Source organism: Sarcophilus harrisii, chromosome 3, assembly GCF_902635505.1.
Source record: "Sarcophilus harrisii chromosome 3, mSarHar1.11, whole genome shotgun sequence".
Lineage (NCBI taxonomy): Eukaryota > Metazoa > Chordata > Mammalia > Dasyuromorphia > Dasyuridae > Sarcophilus > Sarcophilus harrisii.
In genome coordinates this window covers 446,462,446-446,487,031 of record NC_045428.1, presented here as the reverse complement: position 1 = coordinate 446,487,031, position 24,586 = coordinate 446,462,446, and the positions used below count along the sequence as shown (strand labels likewise).

The 24,586-nt window shown below is 33.1% G+C and overlaps 1 protein-coding gene and 1 long non-coding RNA gene across 2 annotated transcripts in view; one reads left to right on the top strand and one right to left on the bottom strand.

Annotated features, from left to right (window-relative positions):
- MPHOSPH8 (M-phase phosphoprotein 8) overlaps positions 1–1,750 on the top strand; it is a 58,210-nt gene extending 56,460 nt beyond the window's left edge. Inside the window, exon 14 of the mRNA XM_003764435.4 lies at positions 449–1,750. Coding sequence (XP_003764483.2) covers positions 449–490 — 42 coding nt within the window. The 3' untranslated portion in view covers positions 491–1,750. The remainder of the gene's footprint in view (positions 1–448) is intronic.
- Positions 1,751–14,416: 12,666 nt separating this feature from the next.
- On the bottom strand, positions 14,417–23,745 carry LOC116422481. Its single transcript, XR_004233158.1, has 2 exons — positions 21,904–23,745; positions 14,417–17,964 (listed from the first exon to the last, which is right to left on the bottom strand). It is a non-coding gene; the product is annotated as an uncharacterized LOC116422481 (long non-coding RNA).
- Between the last annotated feature and the right edge of the window lie 841 nt (positions 23,746–24,586).

Genomic DNA, 24,586 nt, shown 5'->3' with positions numbered 1-24,586 from the left:
AGATTTTTACTGGTCAAATCAGAATCTCATATTAAGTGTTTGAGCATGATTCCCAACCTATTTTGAAATCCCATAAGCCTCACTTTCCATTTCCATATCTATCCCTGTTAACCAAATGGGCTAACAAAAAAAGTTTGCAAAATTAGCAAAATTGTTTGTTTGCATTATGAGATATTAAAAACTTAGTTATAAAAGCTTATAGTCATAATCAGTTTATGGAAAATTAACATTAAATGAAACATTCATTTGGGATAGATGATTTTTGCTCAAGTGATTATTGAATCACACTACAAGCAGAACTTTGTAGCATGATAATGTTCAATTTTACCTATTCAATGTTATAGCTATGTGTAGTATGCCCGCTGATTTTTCTCCCTGATGTCTTTTTCTCTTTGAGAGCAAGCAAATGTTTTTTTAAAAAATCACAATTTTGTCTTTCCTTTCATAGGTAAAATTGCTTATAGGTGCATACAGAGTACAATTGCAGTGACCAAAAAAGGACAGTTAATAAGGATTAGGATGGAGTTATTTTTGACCCTGATACTGGTTACTTCAGTCTGATAAAGCAGTTTGGAATACTTACTTCTGGCACATCAACACTTTCAAAATATTATTCTACTGTCTTTCTTTTAAAAATTTTATCTGCAACAGCTTGCTGATTATTACCTGTCATCTGGTATGTTCACTGCTTGGGGTAGGGGTGGGAGGTGGGGAATGACACATGGTTACCTGATATTTTGTACAGTATAGATGTAATTATTTGTGCCAACAGTTTAAATATCAATTTCCTTTGTTATATCCAGACTGCATATTTTAGCTTTTCCACAATGTGGAGTGGTGCATATAGAATTATTTAAGAAAATTAGATGAAAGATTTTTTTTAATCCTGAAATTTTCTACTAGTCTTAATTAATGTTTCTATGTTTAAGAATGACGTGTAAACCTGTCACATGCATAGACCTAGGGAAGTGTGTTATATTTGAAAGTTGCTGCTTCACTTTTGATGAGTAGATTCTGAGTCACTGAAGATCTAAATTAAAATTGGATCTGTTATCTTAGGTGTTTCTCTAGGCAGACTGGTAGGCATGTTTAAAAACAGGTCATATTCTAAATTTATTTAGAAAGCATGGAAAAAATTACTGGGCTTAGCTGATTCAGGTTACTCTGTATGACAGATCACAAGCATAAAGGTTATAGTGAAGATTAATTCCATAAATTTAAAGTTATCCTTTATTCATAGTAATGTATCGAAAGATATTTAGATGATAAATTGGGATGCTTATAGACAAACCAAGAATAGTATTGACCAGATTTGGGGTATTATGAACCTTTTAAAGGGATATAATTTAGTTCTGTGTTTCAAATGTACTTAGGTAACTGTGAGAAGCTGTTACCTTTATTTGAGAGATTATCTTTGTTCAAGTACTTTAATCAGAAAATTTTTTAAATTCAATTGGAAGCATTTTAAAATCCCAACTGTGCCTTGCTGTTCTGGTTGCTACATGGAATTTAGATACCACAATGTGCCTCTATGCTTAGCAAAAACTATAGTAAACAAATACTGCTTAATGCTCACTGTTAAAATGGTGTGATTATATTATAAAATATCCTTTTATGAATTGATGTTTTGCAACCACTAATGAATCTATTTCATTCAAGTTGTGGGAAAACAGATGAAAAGATTTGGGCTTTTTTTTTTTTTCCTCATTTTTTAGCTCTAGACTAGTTTCTGCGATATCAAACTACTATAGTTTTAATGAAATGTATTTCAATTTTTTGGAATGTCACATTACACTAAATAAAAAGAACAACAACTCAACTTTTAGATTTCATTTATCCATTGTTATTTTTCATCAAGTATTGCCTTTCTATCCCATATTTTATTGTTAATACAATGTGTGCTGATAATTCTTTGCATTTTCAACAAAAACATTTGTTACTATTTGTATACTTCTGTATCTTAAATATTCTTAGCACAACAACAAATATATATTTTTTTTAAAACACCATGCTTATGGATACAAAATAGTTGTTAGAACTCAGCTTTTACAATAAGATTGAAATTTGATTATAGGGTATATACATTTTTATTTTGGAATTCATAAAATCAGTTACTTAAATCATCACTCTCAAGGAATTTACAGTTTAGAATGTTAGAATGGAAAACTTAAGAGATGTTTAAAAAAAAAATGAATATTGCCATGTGTGCCGAGTAAAGCTCCGAATCACTGATATTGAGAAAAAAGGCATAAGAGAACAAGGATGACAAAAAAATCTCTTCTGGCAAAGGGTTCAGAGAAGGTCTCACAGATAAAGCAAATTTAGGCTGGTCCTTCAAGAACTGGTATGGTTTCAGTAATTGGAAAGGAGGAAGAGGCTTTTTTAAGGTAGAAGGAATAGTATGAACCAAAGACACACATATTCTCCAGACAATTAAATAGACAGATTCTGTTGAAGAGTAATGAGAGATACTAGTCAGGCTATATTAGGATTGTTGATAACCAGACTAAGGAAGGAATTTTCTCTGATCAGAGGCTTTGAGCTGGGAATCTACTGTTTTATAGTGGTAGAAGAATAGTACTAAATTTCTGGACTATTTTTTTGATAAAATGTCAAGGGAAAACAGATTCCATTCAGTTTTGGAAATGTATGTAATTTTGTTCAGTATAGGTTTTACTCATAAAAATGTCCATAAATGGATGCCACTTTAAAATGCAAATGTCCAGAGAACATTGGAGTATACACTGTGAATTGGGGAGGAGGGAATTATTTAAATTAGTACAAAGCTATGAATTGGCCACACTGAGAAAATTGAGCGATTCTTCCTTACCAACCTTGCTGCTTTTGCCCCATTATTTCTTAACTTACAAGAGAGTGCTAGACTTTAACCCTTACTTTTGGTATTTATTAGTTGTTTTTTAAGTGAGTAAATCACTTAATCTCAGTAAGTTGGATTTTTTATTTTAATATTGTGGACTCCTCTGATAGTCTGATAAAGACTGTGGCCACCTCAGAATAATGTTTTTAAATCCAAAAAATGAGATACGCAGCAAGGAAGGGGCACTTTCTCTTAGCCTAGGTGACCCACTGGAAGTTTTGGCTCCTTAAGAATGAGAATCAGAGTCAGCTCCTGCCCCTCCCAAAATAGACCTGTGCAATGAGTCTGATAAGCAAGCATTTATTGAGGATATACTACTGTAGTATAGTGCCACACATGATGGTAAATACTCGGGAAATGAGGAAAAGCAAAAAGATAGTGCTTCAAGGATTTGGTCAAAGGGAACAATTAGAAAGGTATTGGAATAATGTAGGTGACTAGGGCCTGTGCTAGAGTGAAGAGAAAAAAGTATGAGAGAGATTGTGCAGGTAGAAACACTATTGGTCTGTGAAGTTGGAATGAGTGGGGGAACGAAGGATGATACTGCCCCAGTGAGTGGAAGAAGGAGCCAGGGACGTTGTGTAGAGAGAAGGGAAGAGATAATTATGTTTTTTTACCTGTTTAATTTGACTTGCCTGCAACTTATTATTAGCAACTGCTAATGAGGGACTGTAACTTAGGAGAGAGACTAGAGAGAAATATCTGGGAATCCTACGCATAGAGATAATGAACTCAATGGTATCATTGATGAGACAGTATAGAAGAAGAGAAAAAGCACATGACTGAGCCTTAAGAAATAACCTGTGGTTACTGAAAATGATGTGGATGCAGTTTTTCAACAAACTTTTTTTTTAAAAAATGATTCATTGATGCTTCTTCAACAATCATTGCTTACTTTGTACAAAGTACAGTGTTAAATATTGGAGCAGGAAAGACAAAAATGAAACATTTATTGCTCTCAGAAACATTTTAATGGCAGAAAGATGCAACATGTACTCCCAAAAAGGAATAATAGAGATGAAGAAAGTCAGCAGAGAAAGTTGCACCTGAACTGAGCTTTAAAGGAAAATTAGGATCCTAGAAGTAGTAGAGATGGGAAAGGAAGGCATGGGATGGGAGATGGGGGGGGGGGGGAATTAATGCACATCCCCAGCAAAGTATTGTTAGTCCAACTTACCTTTGAAAATGGAATTAATGAAGGAGAACAGTATAGAATAAGACAGAATTGTGAACCAATCAATAGATATTTGTTCAGCTCCTATTATATGCCAGGAACCATGAGGCATAAGGAGCTGATGTTCCCCTAGGGAAGATAGCATATTAAAAAAAAAGAAAAAGAAAGAAAGATGAAAAGCTGGGGGAAGGATAAAGTGTGTAAAGGGAAGAATAACTGAGATAAGAGGGAGTTTGCCTTCAAAATACCTCTTGGACTAGGTATTCAACCAAGGTGGAAAATGAAAATTCCCAGAGTGACCTTAAATGGTGGAAAAATTAAGGAGAAAGAAGCTACCAGGGGAGGGGATGTTGAATAAGTATGATATCCAAATTAATCTGCCAGAATGATGAGTTTCTGGGATTACGGGAAGTCCAAAAAAAAGCAGAGCAGGAAATGAACCCTTCATCATGAGACCAGTTCTTAAGCTGATATGGCGAGCCAGCTCTCCAGAAAAGTGGATAGAAGGCAATAGTGGGCAAAAGATTACTTTAAAATAAGTTTCAAATAAATATTTTTGAGAATGCACACTTAACACACTTTAATGGTAACATCATTGTAAAATAATATTCTCTTTAGATTTTTACCCAATTTACAAAAATAGTTTTCGTTGAGTGTTATCAAAAATTTACAAATACCTGCATCTTTGAGTTTGTAATACTTGCATTCTAACATTCTTAACTTTTTTCTTTCTGACTTTTATTGCCAGAACAGGCATGTAAAGTATGTGTGCTTCAGAAGAAGCATGGCATGATAGATAAGAAAATTCAAGTCCTAGCTCTGGCAGACTGGCTGTATATTCTTTGCAAAATATCTTCATTTTTCAATGCTCCCAGTTATATGTATTGCCCCAGGCAGAGTACCTGGCTCTCTGCCTTAGAAGTTTTTCCATATTGGAAGTACCCTGTCTTAAAAGAAATCACAAGTTGGATCCCCAAAAAGAAAAGGTAGGTATATATATTAGGGAAAATCGATCTATCAAATATTTGTTTAAACAACTACACAGAAGGAAAAACAATTCCACCTTTTCCCCATCCCGTCTTACAAGACATAACTTGTATGCTTTGTGAAAAGATTAATTTATTGACTATAAGGAAAGTGCTTGTCAAAATTACGAAAATTAATCATGAGAAATGACCAGGAAAATGCAGTGTGAAGGATAAAATAAAAGTGAAGATAAAATGCAGCAAAAGTAGAAAGCACACACTAGTGAATAACATTATAAAGACTTGAAGAGCCTTGGTAACATTAACTATTTAGAATTCAGGAAAACAAAGGGGGAAAGAGAAGAGGAGAAGAAAAAGTGAAACATGTCTTTGGTCTTCTTGTAGGGTCCTTTGCAAGTCTTCATTCTTGAAGTTACAGCATACTTTTTTTGGCTTTTCCAGAAAAATTACAAAACAGTATATCCACAAATTTTATAGTCTCAATCATTTTGTTTTGAGTCAGATTTGAATCATAAAAGTGTGATTGTATTTTCTAACTCTTGTATTTCCAGATTGTTCTCCAGAAAAATTACTTGCACATTTAGATTCATTCAGGGTATCAGAGTATTAGTCCTCATACCTCTGCTAACAATTATCATTTTAGAGCTCAGAAACTATTTCAACTTCAAATTGGAAAGTCGGCAAAAGAGTAGCATTAGATTAAGACTATGAGCTGGATGTATGCAAGTTCTGTTTTACTACATCTCAAAATGGAAAAGTAGTTAATAGGAAATTTTGCTCGTTAAGAACATGACATGAAATCTGAGACATCATACCAAAAGCATTTGAAACTTGAAGAACCACCAAATTTGCATGAATTGGGATATATCTGATACACGTCATCCATGACAGGAAAAATACTATATTTCTAATCTGACACCACAATCTTCACTTTTACCTATTTAATACTTTTTAAGTGCTTTATAAATGTTATTTATTTTGCTTTATATATTTTGTTATATATTTGTTATACAATTTTGCTAAATTATGATTTAGATATGCCAAGTATTTTCATTTTAACAGATTGGGAAATTGAGACTCAGAGTAGCAAGTTTATTTTCTATATAAAGTGAATTAGAATATGTGATAAAGTGGTAATTCACTTATGAAATTAACATCAGGAAGAGGGCTGATCTTAATTTGATATGTACAGAATAAGTCCTGCCGAAAAAATATCCTTTTAAAAGACTTATTGATTTCTCTGGAAATATTATAAATGGAAATCAGGCTCTAACAGACAAATTTATTTACATCTAAGACAATGGTGTAAACATGAACTTAGTGTAGGCTTTTAAAGGTGTTATTGTGGGAGGGAGGGGTAATGATACCTTTTTTTTTCTTTTCTTTGCTGAGGCAATTGGGGTTTAGTGATTTGATTAAGGTCACACAGCTAAGAAGTGTTGTGTCTGGGGTCAAATTTGAACGGGGTCAAATTTGAACTCAGGTCCTCCTGAATTCACAGCTGGTGCTCTATTCACTACACCACCTAGCTGCCTGGGGTAATGATATCTTTAGGGTCAAACAGTGGATTATATATAGCCAGCTGTTGACTTTTTTAAAAGTGTTCAACAGCAGAAAAATTTACAAGATACAAGATCATCCCCCATTCAACAAAGTTTTTCCCTCTTCTCAAATTATACAAGTTTCCTCTGAAATAGGACTATGGAAATAATCTTATGCAACAGTTTGAGTACCATTGAATTGAGAACATGAAATAGGGAGATTTGTTCACCAAAAGGTGTTTTGTATCATAGTTCCCTGTGGATGATCAATGGATAAAGGGAATGGATGAATTTTACAAATGCAAATAATTGACCAAGACATTTTAATAATTTGTTACCAGCCTCAGAATCCAAGGCCTCAAATCTTCTTTAGACATTAGCTAAAACACATGTTGGAAAAATAAAGATAAATCATTCAAATTAGAACATTCTGTTATAAAGACATTGTATGAGAAAATAGAATGTAGGGGGTCTATATATTAAAATAAACTGAAGCCAAAATTGTTGTCACTACTAGCTGACATTGGGAAATCCATATGCTCTTCATTTTCTTACTATATAAAATGAAGGCATGCATTACATGACTTTTAAGGTAATTTCTTATTCTAAATCTGTGATCTGGGTTAACTGGACAACAACCATGCAGTGGGCTTAAGCTACTTGTTGCCAACAAAAGCCCAACTTTTTTCAAGTAATGCTGTATAACTGGAAATAATAACAAATCTATCTTAGAAAAATTGCCAGTAATCCAAAGGAAATGGTAAGCTACGTGGTGTGTCCAACTATTATATGTTGTCAGTGATGATTTCTTTGCTAAAAGGGATGCCAGGTAGACAAATTGAATATTTTATTATGAAATATTAAAGCAGAGAAAGGCTTCCAATCTGTTGGATGGATACTCTGGATGAAGGATACTCTGGAAAAGTATAACAATGAGAAGGCATGGATACCTTATGGTATACAACCAAGATTAATGAAATTGCAGATCTTAAAATGGCTCAAAAAGATAATATATGACAAACACCATTTACAGAAATGGAATTTATTATAGCAAATAATGTGAAATGAGTTATCTATTATATAGATATATGAATATATAAGTAATTCCTTGAAAGATTCCTTCTTCCAGTATCAAAAAAAAAGTATCTTAAATACACTTGGATCTTCTATGTATTATTTCTTGACTATTCACAACTAGTAGTGGTTTTACTTTCCAATATTACACTAATTTAGCATAGTTGTATTTGTCTATAAGAATTTCATGCTCCTGAATTTAAAAAGTTCACTACTAAATCTGGCTAATCATTTGACTTGCATAAGATATACTACTAATAAGATCTCTAATGACTTAAAAAAAAAAAAGTTTTGAGTTCCAAATTCCATCCCTTTCTTCCTTCACTCCCCTTCCTTCCAGTCCTTGAAACAACATGCAATCAGATATGAGCTATCTGCATCAACAATTATGTAAACATTCCCAGTTTAATCATTTTATACAAGAAGATTCAAAAGAAAGAATAAAAATGAAAGTGAAAAATAGCATCCACAGAGAATTTGCATTTAAAGTTCATCAGTTCTCTGGAGAGAGATAGCATTTCTTATCATGGATCCTTGAGAATTGTCTTGGGTCATTGTCTTGATCAGAGTAACTTAAAAGTTTTCACAGTTCATCCTCACAATGTGGTTGCTACTGAATACAGTGTTTTCCTGGTATTATATACACTGCATCAGTTCATGTTAATTAAGTCTAGGTTTTCTGAAATCATAATATCTGCCTTATAACCCAAAAATATGCCATTACAATCATATGCCACAGTTTGTTTAGTCATGGGTATCTCCTTAATTTCCAATTCTTAGGCATCCCAAAAAACTGCTATATTTTGTAAAAATGGGTCCTTTCCCTCCTTTTTGGGGTGTCTTTGGGATATAGACCTAGCAGCAGCATTGCTGGATCAAATGATAAGCAAAGTTTTATGCCTTCAGGCCTATTTCCAAATTACTCTCCAGAATGGTTAGAACATTTCACAACTCCACTAACAGTATATTAATGTCCTAGTTTTCACACATCCCTTCCAAATATCCAACAAATTCTGTTATATTAATCAGTCTGATGGGTATAAGAGTTATTTTAATCTGCATTTCTCTAATAGTGATTTAGAGCATTTTTTAAAAATATACCTATAGATATCTTTAATTTCTTCATCTGAAGACTGCCTGTTCATATCCTTTGACTATTCCTCAACTGGGTAGTGACTTATATAGTTTTCTATATATTTGAGAAATTAGGCTTTTATCAGAGATACTTCTTGCAAAAAAAAAAAAAAATCTTCCCCAGTTTTCTGCTTTTCTCATTTTGGTTGCATTGGTTTTGTTTTATGCATTTGTTCTGAATTTCATGAAATCAAAATTGTTTTACATTTTGTAATACTCTATATCATCTTTGATATTAAATTATTTCTTTATCTATAAATCTGACAAATTATTCCATTCCATACTCTCTTAATTTGTTTATAGTACAATCCTTGGGGTGTAAATCTTACTGTTGTTATACATGTATTACCATAATTGAATTGTTTCTTTTTGGCTACTTGCAGTATTTTCATTTCTTTTAAAAATATTGAATTTACAACATTTCCATTGAAGTCAAGTTGTAAAAAAAATCTCTCCTCCTCCCAAAAAAACTCTCAAGAAAAATAAAAAGAATATACCTCAATCTGTAATCAAACGCATTGATATAGCCATTCCCAAGTTGATGGGCATCCCATCAATTTCCAATTCTTTAACCCAAGAAGAGAGCCGTTATAAATATTTTTGTATATATAGGTGCTTTTTTGGGATGTGTACCTAGTAGTGATATTATTAGAGCAAAGGATATGCATGATTTTATAGTTCTTTGGGTGTAGTTCATATCTTTTGATCACATCAATTAGGGAATGACATTTAAAAAAAATAAATTTTGACTCAGTTCTCTTTACATTTAAATGAGGTCTTCTTCAGAGAAACTTGCTTTAAAATTCTTTTCCAAATTACTTTTGCTAACTGTATTTCCCAGTTCTATTGTTTTCACCCTGACTCTCCTCAAAAATGTTTTGCTACTCACCACCCCTTCCTCAATATGCCCTCTTTTCTATCATATCACACCTCTCTTCCACCCCAAATATTCTCTTCCCCTCTTATTTTCTTGCAAGGTAAAATAATTTGTACTCATATTGAGTATGTATGTTATTTAATCTTTGAACCAATTCTTATGAGAGTAGTAAGGTTCACTCATTCTCCCTCTGCTCCCCCTTTTCCCTTCCACTGCCAAAGTTTTTTCTTGCCTCTTTTTTTATGGCAGATAATTTACACCATTCTTCTCTTTCCCTTTCTCTCAGTACATTCCTCTCACCTCTCAATTTTATTTTTTTTTTTTTAGATATTATCCCTTCACATTCATCTCACATCTGTGCTTTGTCTATATGTGCTCCATCTAACTGCCATAAAAAAGTTCTTATGAGTTACAAGAATGTTAACAGATCTTAATTTTTTCTTTTCTTGATTGCCTGATTGTTTCTTCTGAGTGCAAGATCTGAAAATTAGATTTTTCTATTCATCTCAGTCTTTTCATCACTAATGATTAAAATTCCTCTATTTCAGTGAATGTTGTCTACCTTTTCCTTTGAAGTATTATCCTTACTTTTTCTGGGCAAGTGATTCTTGGTTGTCATTCTAGCTCCAGTGCTCCCAGGGATTATCATTCTAAGCCCTTTGGTCCTTTAATGAAGAAGCTGCTAATAAATTCCTGATTGTGGTTCCACTATACTTCTAGTCTTTCTTTTAGGATGCTTGCAATATTTTCTTCTTGACCTGGAAGTTCCAGAATTTAGCTATAATATTCCTGGGAGTTTTTACTTGGGGAATCTCTTTCAGGAGATGATCAGTGGATTCTTTCAATTCTATATTACCCTCTGGTTCTAGAATAATTTATTGTAAGATGATGTTCAGGTTCTTTTTTTTTTTTTTTATCATGGCTTTTAGAGAAACTAATTAAAATTTAAAATTCTCTCTCCTGAATCTATTTGCCATATCAGTTTTCTCAGTGAGATATTTCAGTTTTCTTCCTTGCATTCTTTTGCTTTTGTTTCTTGGTTGCTCATAAAAGTCATTAGCTTATATTTGTTCAATTCTAATTTTCAAGGAATTATTTTCCACAGTGAAATTCTCATTTGGCCAATTTTGCTTTCTTAGGGCATTCTTGTCATTACATTTTTGTATATCCTTTTGTGTCACCCTCAATTCTCTTCTGAATTTTTCTTCTATCTTTATTTTCAAAATCCCTCGAGTTCTTCCATGATCTGAGACCAATTCTTATTTTTCTTGAAGGCTTTAGATATAACTTTGACTTTGTTTCCTCCTTCTCTTTTAATTTTCATCACAATCATAACTTTTCCCTTTGCTCATTTTCCTAGCCTATTGCTCTGCTTTGAACTGTTAAATTAGGGCTTTGTTTCCAGGATGGAGGTACACTGTCCCAAACTTCAGAGGTTTTTGTGCAGCTGTTTCAGAGCTCCTTCAAGAGACCTGTCCACGAGTACTCCTTTCTGTCCAGAGCTGTTAGGAGTGTCCCTGCCCTACTTCTGTAAGGTCTAGTGTGCTATTATTTTTGCTAGTTTTTCTTTTAATTTTCTTTATAAAAACTTTTGCAATCTCTTTCAGGAACTTTTTGTCTGAGATCAAATCACATTTTTTCTTTGAGGCTTCACATGTATTGTCCCAACTTTAGATCTTGATCCTTCCTTGCTGTCTGTCACCACAATAACTTTCTATAGTCGAGCTCTGTTACTGTTTGTTGCTCATTTTTTTCTGACTGGCTTTTCAGCGAGTTGGGCCCTGGTCCTGCACTCTCAGCTTTGTGTGCTGGGGCTCAGAGTGGTGCTCCTGGCTTTCATTAGGCTTTGGGGGTTAGCTGCTTCTTTTCACCGGAGGGTAAGCTACCCTTTTGTAAGTGGAGGTTCCTCTGGTTGTGGGGTTGAACTGCTGGCCTTTCCTACTAGTTGATATTCTAAGTCTGTCTGGTGCCTGGTCGTGGAGGTGCTTTGAGGGATGGGCCCTGGTTGTTGTTCTGCCCTTACTGCTGACCTGCCTAGGGGGATGCTGGTTTACAGGAAGGTGTGGCCTCATGATGGATGGCTTCAGCTTTGGGACTAGACTTGGAAACCAACTGTTGCTCCTGCTCTTGGTCTTAACACAGAGACAGATCTCTACTCTTGGATGCTAAGCTCCTGCTACTAGATCAATTCTGAGGTGATTTTCTAGTTGTTTGGAAGAGAATTTGGGAAGACTTAAGAGGACTCCTTTCTCTGCAATCTTGACACCCAAAGTCTCCACTGACTTTTGATAATGCACAGTATCTTATTTATCTCCATTTAAAAGGTGATCCATGTAAATTAGTTTGCTTTTAAATAACTTTAATTAATTAAACAGCTCTTATCAGTTTTAAGGGCTGAGAGTACAAGGAGCTTTGTAAAAATAAGATTCCTGCCCAAAATAAGTTCATATTAAGAGAGGGGAAACAACACCAAAAGTTTATGAGATTAATTCGAAAGTAACAAAGTTCTGAACCTCAAATCGGGAGGACTCTTCTCGATTTCAAATCTAGCTTGAAAGTCTTAATTGGCTGTGTGACCCTAGCCAAATCACTTAACTCTGCTTCAATTTCCCCATCTCTGAAATGAGCTGAGGAAGGAAGTGGCAAACCATCCCCATATCTTTACTGAGAAAACTGCAATTGGGATCATGAAGACTTGGACAAAGACATTGGCCATGAATGAAAAGAGTTAAAATCTTAGATGTAAAGGCTCTAGCAGGGCAAGCTTCAGAGTCTGGACTTGAGTAATTTGAGATTCAAAAATTTGCTAATCATCGCTAATGAAAGTTTTTTGAAGTGATTTATTATTTTTCATAGTTCCCATCTTTCTCATTTTATTCCTTAATTTTGATATAAACTCCCTTTGGATTTCCTTTGGCAAATTTTTACTCCTTTTAAGGTTGATTCATTTTTTTCTGATTTTGTCATTTTTATAGAGCACATATGAGCTGATGAGAGAATTTTTAGCCTTGTCATAATGTTTTCAACTAAAATCTATGTTATCTATTCCTCCAAATGTCATTTCTTCCCCTGGCTCTATTTCCCATCTGGGCCTGAAAATCCACATAAAATTTTCAATTTCTACTTAGACTTTTGTGTAGAAATTTTCCAGATTTTTACTGGTATACATACAAAGGGCACTTTTGTCAATGGCTTTGAAATCCACCTTACAATTTTCCTTTGTTGTTTCACCTGCCATCATAGATTTATATATATATATATATATATATATATATATATATATATATATATAGTTCAACTACACCAACAACCTTTTATTTTACTGCAAAAGAATTTTGAAGCCCAGAGAAGATAATGTAGGTCACAGATTTTGCTATTTGATTCTAAATCTCGTATTTTCAACCACATCAAGATCCACTATAGGCAATTAAACGATCTCAATGACCTAAAATTTTTTATCAAAACATTTTATCTTTATTTCATGGTTTGACATAAGTTTGTGGATGAAAGTTTTAAAATTTAGTCCATTTCTGTCCTTGAAATCATTATCTCCAAAACTCATTCTCTCCTCAGTACCTGACCCCCTCCTTTATCTGGTGAGATGGACATTGGAGAGCTTGATTCAGATCTATTTAAGGAGAGGGCTCGTGGCAGACAGTAACTCCTGACTTTATACCTGGCTACATAGAGCATTTTATTTTGTCGTCCTACCTTTTTATATGTTTTTTTATGTGGCATTATTTCTTTGATTTGCTTTGTATCCCCAGCACTTAAAAGGTGTGGAACATACTAGTCAACACAATGTTTCCTGACCGATCCCATCTCAAAATAAAATTTAAGACGAAGAAGTGAAGTGATTTTGGAAGACTCCAAATATGCTTTTGATAGCACTCTGACCTACTTATAGCTCTTTCCCCTAACCAAACTTAGTGCCATTCACTAACCATTGATAAAATGTCACCTACATTAAGGTTTCCTAAAAATTAGGAAAAGATAGGTTTTGTTTATCTTTTCCTATTAGAATAATTTAAAATTTGAAAATGTCTTCCTCCTACAATATCCTAACTTTTTGCTTTCATTCTCAAATCTGTTCTTTGCTTTCCTTTAAACTTTGCTCTGTTTCCTTAAGTCCATTACTCAGATTCTGGTCTCATTGCCCGTTCCTATATAGATATATGAATCTTATGATCACTATCACACCACAATTTCTGCATCCCCTTCCAATTTGAGATAAAATTCACTGAAATCAGTTTCAATTTATTATTCCAAAAATAATCCCTTTACCCTATGAATCCTTCTGGCCTGTGATCTCAGGCCCTTAGCTTTATTCCATGAAACTTTATTCCATTTATCAATCTCCCCCTTCAATCTCTCCTCACTTGACTATGACAAAACATAATCACTCTTAAAAATTTCTCTTGCATTTGTGCTTATTTTTCTAGCTAGTTCTTTTACTGGAAAATTCACATGCTTTTATTCTGGTTGCTTATTTCTCTTCCTTCTCTTAGCACTTTAGGAATAATCATTAGTCATATATCTTCCAAAATGGAGCAGTCTCAGGATGCTAATCCTCCACCCAGTCTTGAAACATATAAGCAGAGCAAGTGGCTCTGTGCTTGGGACTAATTTCAGCCCTCATTATTCCTTGTCACTTTGTCAACTGTAGGTATGGAATCAATTATCACGTCTCTACATGTACTCAAATGTTCTATGGCAAAATGTGTATAAGGGATCTTTTTTCTACTAAGGTGCTTAACTAATTTTGTGCACATTTCTAACCATTTTGTTCATTCTACAAGATTTTGCTCATTTGAATTTAAGTCTAGAATGCTAATTAATTTGAATTGACAGCTTAAAAACAATTCTTCCTCTCATACCTGCCAGAAATGGCTGCATCTTTCTACTGCACTGTATTCACCATATTCTGACTTCATTCTAATTCAGTTAAATGGGCAACAACACAAACACAAAAATAAAATTCCCATATTCCCAAGGAAGGGGAGGACAGATAGACATAAGGGAAAGAAAGGACTTGATCCATGATTTTATTAGTAACATACATTGCAGTTTAGGTCTACAGAGGTGATTTATGGTTCATATGATACACTGAAGATATATGTGTTGACTTTGATGAAGTTTACTCATCTGTAAAGTGAAGTTCAATAAAAACATTATTTCCCAGTTGCTCCCTGGAAATTCTTCCTAGGCTTTTGAAAAATTGATTTCTTCAATGAATTATGTAGATTCTTGTGCACAATTGTTTCACAATTTGCAGTTTCCATCCTGAGCTGGAAAACATGGAATTTTACATCCATAGTTGTCAACTGACAGCAGAAAAAGGCACATAACAAATGAGGGTAATCATTTCAGTTTTTAATAACTTTCTCATTACAATAACGCATCGAAATATAAATTTGTAGAAAACCCATTTAAATAAGTGATAACTTTGGTTTGAACAGTTTAGGGAATTCTAAACATGAAAACACCCACAATCATTACACCCATTCACCCTAGGCAACTGACAAAAGATTTTGAACTTTCCCACTATTTGTGAATAGCCCAGGTAAAATCTGATCTTTGTCTGTGATCCTAAGGTTACAAACAGGACTTAAGAGAATGAAACCAAAAAAGACCAGCTTTGATCTGGGCCCCTTGATGAAAAAGAAAAAAAATTTCTTATATAGCTCATAAGATATATGATCACAAAAAACGTTTAAAAAAAAAAAAAACAATGAAGCAAGAAATTTTGCTTTCAGACTTGGTATATAGCCTTTTTATGCATACAAATAAACTGAAGGATGCGCCTTCAGTGTTATACTACCACAATCATTCTCCAGAATTAGATTTATAAGTGGTCCAAAAATCAATGGAAAGCAGGCGATATTAATGGTTTCCAACCAGCATAAAGAAGTTTGCAGGAATAGGAATAAGGGAAAGGATACTTACTCTGAACAATTTTTTCAGAAAGTTTATCCATGTTTGGAGATAAAAGGGCAGTTTCTATGCTGCCAAGATGAATAAAAAGACAGTGTCCAACTCTCCAGACCTATATGGAAGGAGGGAAGCAACTCATAGGAAATGGGGAGAACTTCACCAAAATTAAGATCTGATGACAAAAGCAAAAGCCAGAATTTTATTCAGAGTAGTTTGAATACTCAAACAAAAAACTAACACTAACACTGTTTGAATATTTCACCATAAAAGCCTGAATTGCATTTTAATAAATGTTAATATTTTGGATTTTTCTATTATTGATAATTCAACATAAATGAAATTTACATTCAAGATCACTTTGCCCAAAGAACTGTTAAAGATTAACACAGAAGAATGTGGACCTATGAGTCTATTTCCAACCTGAAAAAGAAAAGAAAAATCTCGGTTAATATATGTCTATATATACCTTGTATATATAATAATTGTTAAATGGATAAATTGCCTCTCAAAGTACCGAGATAAGAATTTGTATATAGGGAGAAAGGAGAAAAAGGGAAATAAAGGAACTTGTTTTTACTCACAACCTTACTTCCCTAATCCCAAATGGAAGTACCTTAGCTTCTTGAGGACAGGTATTGAATCACTTTTCTCTTGTATTTTCAATGTCTGGCACACGGGCACTTACATACTTCATTAATTGAGAGAAGCAATGGTCTACTTCCAATAAATAGTCATACTATGGTCACACTATTATTGAATGAAGGGCTAATCTCAAGATTAGTAATATAAAATTCAAAACTATGTTTTATCCCATAATGCGAAAATTCTTTAAACTTCACCTTTTAACACAGAAATTTCAAAAGGAATTAACTGTCAATATTTTAATTCTTAAAACATTGTTCTAAAACAGGTACCATGTGATAGGCCCACATTACACATGGAAGAAAAGCTTTATTCCTATTCCTAGAGGCAGTTTTGCATAATGATTACAGTTAGTCAAAGCAAGAAATTTGGCCAGGTTGAAGTCCTTCCTCTGGCTTACAATATATAATTCTCTGCAAATCATGGTAACTTACTGAATTTCTCACATCCTGGTAGGGCCATTTCAGAACTAAACTACATTAAATGCTAACTGGGAAATGTTTAATAAAATATAAATAAAATATTGTGGTTTTCTAAGTTAATAATCTCTGCCCAAGTTTCTATTTGGAATCTGCTTTTAGCAACATTATTGCCTACTCTGGACCTTTCACAATTTCTGTGCTCTTTTTCCAATTTTTGAGAAAATATCTAGCTCAGGACAAACTTCCAAATAGTACAGGGTACTTTTAGATGTTGGGTTTATATTGCTAATGCTCCATTGTCAAAGATCTTAGTTATGGGGAAAATGGTTAAGTAATTATTATAAATTCACAAATATTCACGAGAATGAATTAAAACATCTAATTAATCTAACTAAGACATCTGACAAGTAAATCAGAATAGCAAATAGGCAATATTGGCTACAATTATTTCCTTTTAAATTGATTTTAAGTTTTTATTGATCTTTTGTTTCATATCATAGTCATTTCTGGATATACCCTCATATGCCCCCAAAACTGAACTCTATAATAAATATAATTTAAGATTTTCAAAAAATTTAAAAAAATTTTTTTAACCAAAAATTTACCTGCCTGCTGATGAGAACAAAATGCTCTCTCTTGCCTTCCTCTATTAACAAGGATATAAGGAAAAATCTTCTAAAAGCACATATGTAAGAAGCTAGTATTGATGTTGGAAAAGCAGTAGATGCAGCTGAAGATAGCACTGAGAAGCAGAGATGCACTGAGAAGCAGCGATGCAGGTTCCATACCATCCTGATCAATTTCCAAATTCCCTTCTCCTTATATCCCTTGCAACCTTGGGCAAGCCACCACCTTGATCTTCAGCTATCGAATGGGGAACAATACATCTCTGCCCAAAAGTTGGACCAGACAATCTTTAGGTCCTTTAGAAATGGCAGAAAACTCAGATCTTAATGATTATGCCAGGTACTAGCCAAATCAGAAAGTTAATAAAACACAGGTCTGACCAAAGAGTGTGAAAAGACCAGTTAACAAAACCCAAAGAGGCTCAGCACCAAAAGCTTGACAACCAGATAATGAATTCTCTGACCATGGGAACTCATGGGAAAAAAATATATAATCTAGGGCATGAAAAAGAATCAATATGCATATAGAGAGGAATTACCAAATGGTTGAAATCACAGTCTTTAGAAATTTTGAAGATGCATTCCAGTAACAGCATCCATCCATCTCACCATGTGTGTGCCACAAGAAATCCTGAGCCTTCTGCCAATGATCATTGGAATTTTATCACTGGTCCAGCTACAAAATTCAATATAACAGACTTGAAATATTTTTGAAAATTTTATTGATTTATTTTTATTTTTACATCACCTTTATTTTCAAATATAACAGCTCCCTTGCCAAACAAGCAAGCCACCTCTTATAACAAAGATTAAACTGATAAAGGAAAAGAAGCAGTTCAGCAAAGCAAACCAATGCACCCATTGAATCCAACAGTTCATTTAGTATTCCATTCCTTGACTCCCCAACCCTCAGCAGAAGTGGAAGGGAGGTACTTTTCCCCTCATCTTTTCCCTGGGGCAAAGACAGATCTTAGAACAACACAATGTATACTTTTGAAGTTTCAGGTTCTTTCAATTTCTGGTATTGTTACCAGATATACTTTTTTCCTGGTTGTGCTTAATTTACTCTATACAAGTTCATAATTCCCCTTATGCTTCATCATTTTTCATAGCTTAATAACAATTTGTTTGGCCATTCCCCAGAAAATTATCATCTACTTTGCTTGCAATTCTTAGTTAGGACAAAAGTAGTTGCTATGTTTTGTTGTTGTTGTGAGGCCTTTCTTTTAATCTTTGAATTCTGTGAAGTTTACTGATGGCAATAGGATCCATGGATTTGAATACTTTTTCACTTTTTAAAAACATACTTCCAAACTTCAGCAGATCAAGGCATAGATCTTAAAATGATGGATAGTGTTCCTCTTGTTATGAAGTCCTATCAAAATTGGCTCTTTCAATCTTTTATTATTGTTGTAAATATTCTGGATTTAAGTTGAAACCTCAGAGCTGCTAAAACAATAATTTCAAATCTTCTCCAAATACATCTTCTCTAATATTTCAAAACTAGGATGGAAATGTTTCCATCTTCATATTTCCACTTAGCTTTTCCAACAATTTTCAGACACCTTTTGGAGTGCTCAATTTATTATCTATTTAAAAAGGGAGGCCGAAATAGTTGACCTTTAATGTCTTTTCTATCTTTAAACCTAATGATCCTATTTTTAAAGCATTCAGTCAGTGCTTTATATAAAAGTTTTCAAAATATCATTTGAAAACTGAATTCTATTGGCATAACCTAGGAAAGAAGATGATGGAACCAATGCTCACAATAATCTGACTTTATATTCACAAATGTAATATGGTGAAGCAGAAAAGGCACTGAACTTGAAATCAAAGAAAAAGCACAATTCATATTCCAATTCTACTATTGGTGAACTTCATGAGTTTGATTTCTGTGCCTTAGTTCTTTATCAATAAAATTTGGAGATTGCATTAGACAGCATCCCCAAGGTTCTTATAATGTAATAAAATTCTGTCTTTTGCTACTGTCATAAGATCACAAATATTGTAAGGACATTGGCTGAGATGATGTCCAAGATTACATTTAGCTCCAAATTCAAAGAATATTTGTAAAATATCAGAGCACAAGAATGCAATTTCATACTGGGAAATCAGAAGACCTACATAATCAGCGATAATCTTTAGTAAAAACAATTTGTTTTGTCATTGGTCTAAGTTAGCTTGCAAAAAAAAAAAAAAAAAAAAAGATGGCTAACTGGTAGCCATTATGAGCAGCTCCCTCACCCCACCCCACCCCACCCCCCAAAAAAGTGCTATGGAAACATACCTCCAAACTTCAACAATCTATTTAGACACTTCCTTCATTGGTATATGTCATAATGTTCCATACATTGCTAATAAACTGAGACCTAGATGGTCAATTTAAAATGCAGGTTAATATTTTTTCTTTTAATTCAAATAAATCTTTTCCTTTCTTCAATTACCATTTTAAGTCTACAGGAAATGGCTTTAATGAGTCACAAAAAATTAGTTAATTACAGTATTTAGTAATTATAACTTTAATATACCCAAGGTATAAAGAAAACCAAAACAAAAATATAAGGCTAAGAGATACTCCCCAATCCCTAAGTAGTCAAAAGACATGAAGTTTTCAAGAGAATTGTAAATTATCAACAAACAATCTTTATTGCTTCAAATAAGGGAAATGTATAATAAGGTAAATCAAAATCAAAATGATTTTGGTTTTCCACCTCATATCTATTGAACTGGAATATGCTAAACTAAAAAGAAATCAATGCTGATAGATCAGTGGAAAGATCTATATGCTAATATACTGTTAGCTGTCAAGTGGTTACAATCTTTTGGTAACACAATTTAAACTATTCCAAGAAAATTCACTGAGGTAACCCCAGGGTCTACAACTTTTTCAACACTATATTGTGATAGTTATTTCAATATAAATTCAATCCTTTGTGATTCTATGTATTTTTATTTTATGAATTTCAAAACATTAAAAACATAGGTTTTATTAGACTACTAAATGGATCCAAAATGCAAAAGTGAGTTTAAAGAATCCCATGTGAACTATTCATATTCTTTGAGCCAGTTATTACTCATATATCCTTAATTTGCTGAAGGAATCATAAACAGAAAGGCCATGTGTATACAAAAATTTCCACAAAATAGCAAAATCCTGCAAATTATAGAGGGGACACATCACTTGGAGAATGGCTGAACAAAATGTAGCATTTTAATAAAATTACTGCATTGGAAGAAATTACAACAACAGAAAACAATGGGAAGACTTGGATGAACTGATGCAGAGCAAAATAAGCAGAAACATATTACACAAAATGAGCACAAAAGAAACTAAAGCGACTGAATGAACTCAGACTATGAGTAATTACAATTGCTAATCTTGGTCCCAGAGAAAAGAAGATGAAGTGTACTCTTTTATCCCTTTTAATTATAGCCTTGCTGTTCAATTGTTTTCAGTCCTGACACTTCATGATCTCATTTGGGGTTTTCTTCGCAAAGATAATACTAGGAGTAGTTTGTCATTTTCTTCTCCAGCTCTTTTTACAAATGAAGAAACTGGGGAAAACTGGGTTAAGTGACTTGCCCAGTGTCACACAGCTAGTAAATATTTGAGGTTGGATTTGAACTCTTCAGGAAGACTCTTCTTCCTGATTCCAAGAATGGCACCATATTGACTGTGTCATCTAGCTTCCCACTATCAGAAAGTAAGGGATTGCTAATTTAGAATGCTGTTACCGGCAGTTGGTTTAGCTTAACCTGTTTTGCTTTTTTAGAAGGAAAGATCAAATGTGATGTAAAAATAAAAAACATCAAATAAAATTTAAACTTTTTTAAATAAGTAGTCTACTGATCCAAAATACATCCCAAAGATGGTCCCCTAAATCTTTTTTTTATAAACCATAATCACTTATTTTTCAACAAATAGCTAACTTTATTTTTATCATTAAAATATTTAATTTTAAGGATAAGGACAATGTTTAGTTCACTGCAGTTGCAGAAAAGGGAACAATATAGTTGGCATTCTAATTTATTAACAGGTTAAAACTGAAAGGTTCCAATTCTAGAACTATTGGTATAATATCTGCTTAGAATATCAAGGAAAAATACACAACTTCTGCCCAACCAAAAATTTAATAATAGGATTCAAAATCAGCAAACAAGATAGCCCCCCCCCCCAAAAAAAAAATTCACTATTGCAAATGTTCTCCTTTAAAAAGAACCTAACAAAAATTGCCTTACTAGTCTGACCAGAGGTCATCTCAAAAAAGCTGTACATATACCTCTGAGAGGTATAAAGGGGGTGGGGAGTGATATATATATTAAGAAATAATTACACAAAATTACTATACTAAAAAATTTTCTATGACTTTTATTACCATTTCTTTTAGATAAAGTGACTGTGATCAGAATTAAAAGGTCACTTTTGTTTTCTTTCTCTTAATTATGAATTTTATTCAGATGGGGGAGGAGGGAGATCAATAATGGGACCGACCCAAATAGCATCATCTCAACCTTCAATCATAACTTGAATGGACAGAAATGGGGAGAAAAAGAAGAATCTTTCATTAAATAATAGGTCAGCAGATATTAAATAAAACCAAACAAAGTTACATACCAGAAAAGATATCTTGAATTCAGCATTCCTATTCTGATCACATCTTTTCTCCTGAATTACAAATGGAACAAATTTTAGGAAACGTCATCCATATTTTCTTATTTTACCATCATCTTAGGAAGAGAATAGAACCACATTAGGCCATTAAAAATCCCTAACTTATAGAAAAAAATTGTAAAATGAAGACTTATATGGCATTATAGTGGAATTTAGGAGTCACAAATATAATAATCACCTTTTGGTCTACATTAACCTGAGATATAAATCTAACAGAAGTCTTAAGTAAAGATAGTTCTGCTTTTGTCCCATTTCCCCCACACTTAGTAAAATCCAAAATTTAAAAACAAGTACTTTAACCATGGGATAACAATTTCATATAAGCTCAAATTAACTTTTCTAAACAAGTAATCTACAAACATTAATTGTAAAACATTAAGATACACACACACACACACACACACAATAATTTAATACTTCAGAAAGATGATAATACTCAGCCAATTGCTGGGCCCAGAATTTCTGGGTAAATTTTCAAATGTTTTTATATTTTCATTATCTTAAAAAATATGAATTGATTTTGCAGGTAAGCTTATATTTCTGTAAAACTGTATTATGGAGAAGATAAATGCCTTTTAAAAAGGGAGAAGATGGAATGCCACAACAATCCATGACGATTAATATCAAGAGTACTAGTGTTCGTTTTTTCAGGTGAAATATATGTTTTAGTTATATAATTGTTCATTTTTGTTACTTTGAAAAAATGATTAAAAAAAAAAAAAAACACCACCTCAGTTAAAGACTAATACTTTGGGGAATGGTTGACAAAAACACGGCTACTACAAGTTGACCAAGCCTTTTTCCTCAATGATTATACTGAGAAGTATCCATAAAGAAAACACATAAAGGTTCTTTACCCCGCCCCCCCCCCAAAAAAAAATTAAAATTCTAATCACCTAAAAACCTAAATAAATGAATTACAAGGTCAGGCACCAGAAAGAGTGATTCAAAATTCAGGCTTAAAAATTGTTAAAAAAATATACCTCATGAATCAACAATAACAACAACAACAACAACAACAAAAACAAAAACAAAAAAAAACCAGAAAAAATCATTTGAAATATCAATTGTCCAATCCATTCCCATCAAGGTAAACCTATTAAATATAACAGAAGGTTAAGCCAATATTGACAAATGCATTAAACTAAACTATTAGTTAAACTAAACTAAACTAAAGTATTAGTGGGAAAAAAAAATCATTCACTTGTGATCTGAAGTTTGACTATTGGAGCCTTACTGGCAAAGAAATTCAACAAGCCTAATCTGATACAAAATCATAGACTTTTAACTTCCCATGCTAAAAAACCTAATTTTCTAAATGAATATTTCCTCTACCTTACCTGATTTTTAACAATGTGACCTTTTAAAAGGTGAAAAAGAAATTTATTGGAGCACTTATAAGAGAGAGATTTAGAACTTTATAAAGGATAAATCTGATATGGAAGACAAAAATGAATATATTATTTCTCCTTCCACAAAATTGTGGAGATCAGCCTGTACAAAGCTATACCCGATGTATTCTCACAAATGCATCTGAATCAGACTAACATTTCCTTTTAAAACAAGGTCACGGTTTAAAAACATTGGCAATCTTAAGAGAAAAGGCAGTTTGATGGAATAGATTGATCAATTATATTACATTTAAGAAGGTTACTATATGGAAACAATACTTATAAGAATTGAAGTTTCCCAACATACCATAAATTCTAAAAATTTCATAAAACACTGAACAACTTATGCATTTTTACAGAATAATTTACCAAAAAAAAAAAAAAAAAAAAAAAAGTTTACCTAAAGACAGTGAATTCCACTGAAGCAAAACTCTTCTGGCTTTCAGTCAGAAGGAAACACATTTTGATCATGCCCATTATCATCATACAGAAAGAAGAGCTTCACTTCTGAGATGTACTCAATCCAAAATGTTCTGGGAAATGGGGGGGCGGGGGGGAGAGAGGTGTAGAGTCTTTCCATGCTATCAAATAGTGCTCCAAGTAGGATGGTCAGCAGCAATGTTCACATTTGCATTTACTCCTTGGCCTTCATGGCTAAGATGACAGACAACACCATTGGTAGCTAAAGAAGAAAAGAGAAAAATAAAAGTCATTGATAGGAATTCTGCCAACCATCAGGACATTTTCCAAACTTTTTAAATAAACTTATTTAATTCTTGTGTGGCAAGGACTCCATCAAAGTTTAAAAAAAAAAAAACTATACTATATTGCAAAAAGATATATTATGGACTAAAGAAGTGAAATTTTAAATAAGGGAAAGTAGAACACAATAATATCCAAGAACACTGTGCAAATATACTTTGAAATATTGGAGCTCAAAGTGCATTTTTAAGGCATTAAAATGGAAATGTCAAAGTTGCCAAAATTTCAAACATTAGATAATTTTTTTCATTAAAAATTATCAAGTTAAAGGAGAATGGTGGAATGAAGACAGAGCATCAGAACCTCCCAAAAAATGGAATGGAACAATTTTCCTACCAAAAGCAGTTTGGAAAGTCAGCAGGAGGGAACTAAAGATGTACAAGATTGTATGTACAAGGTTAAACCCTACTGATAGGCTGTGTGGCTTTATGGATCTGTTTTCTATATTAAAAGATTGGTTCTCTGGGACAGTG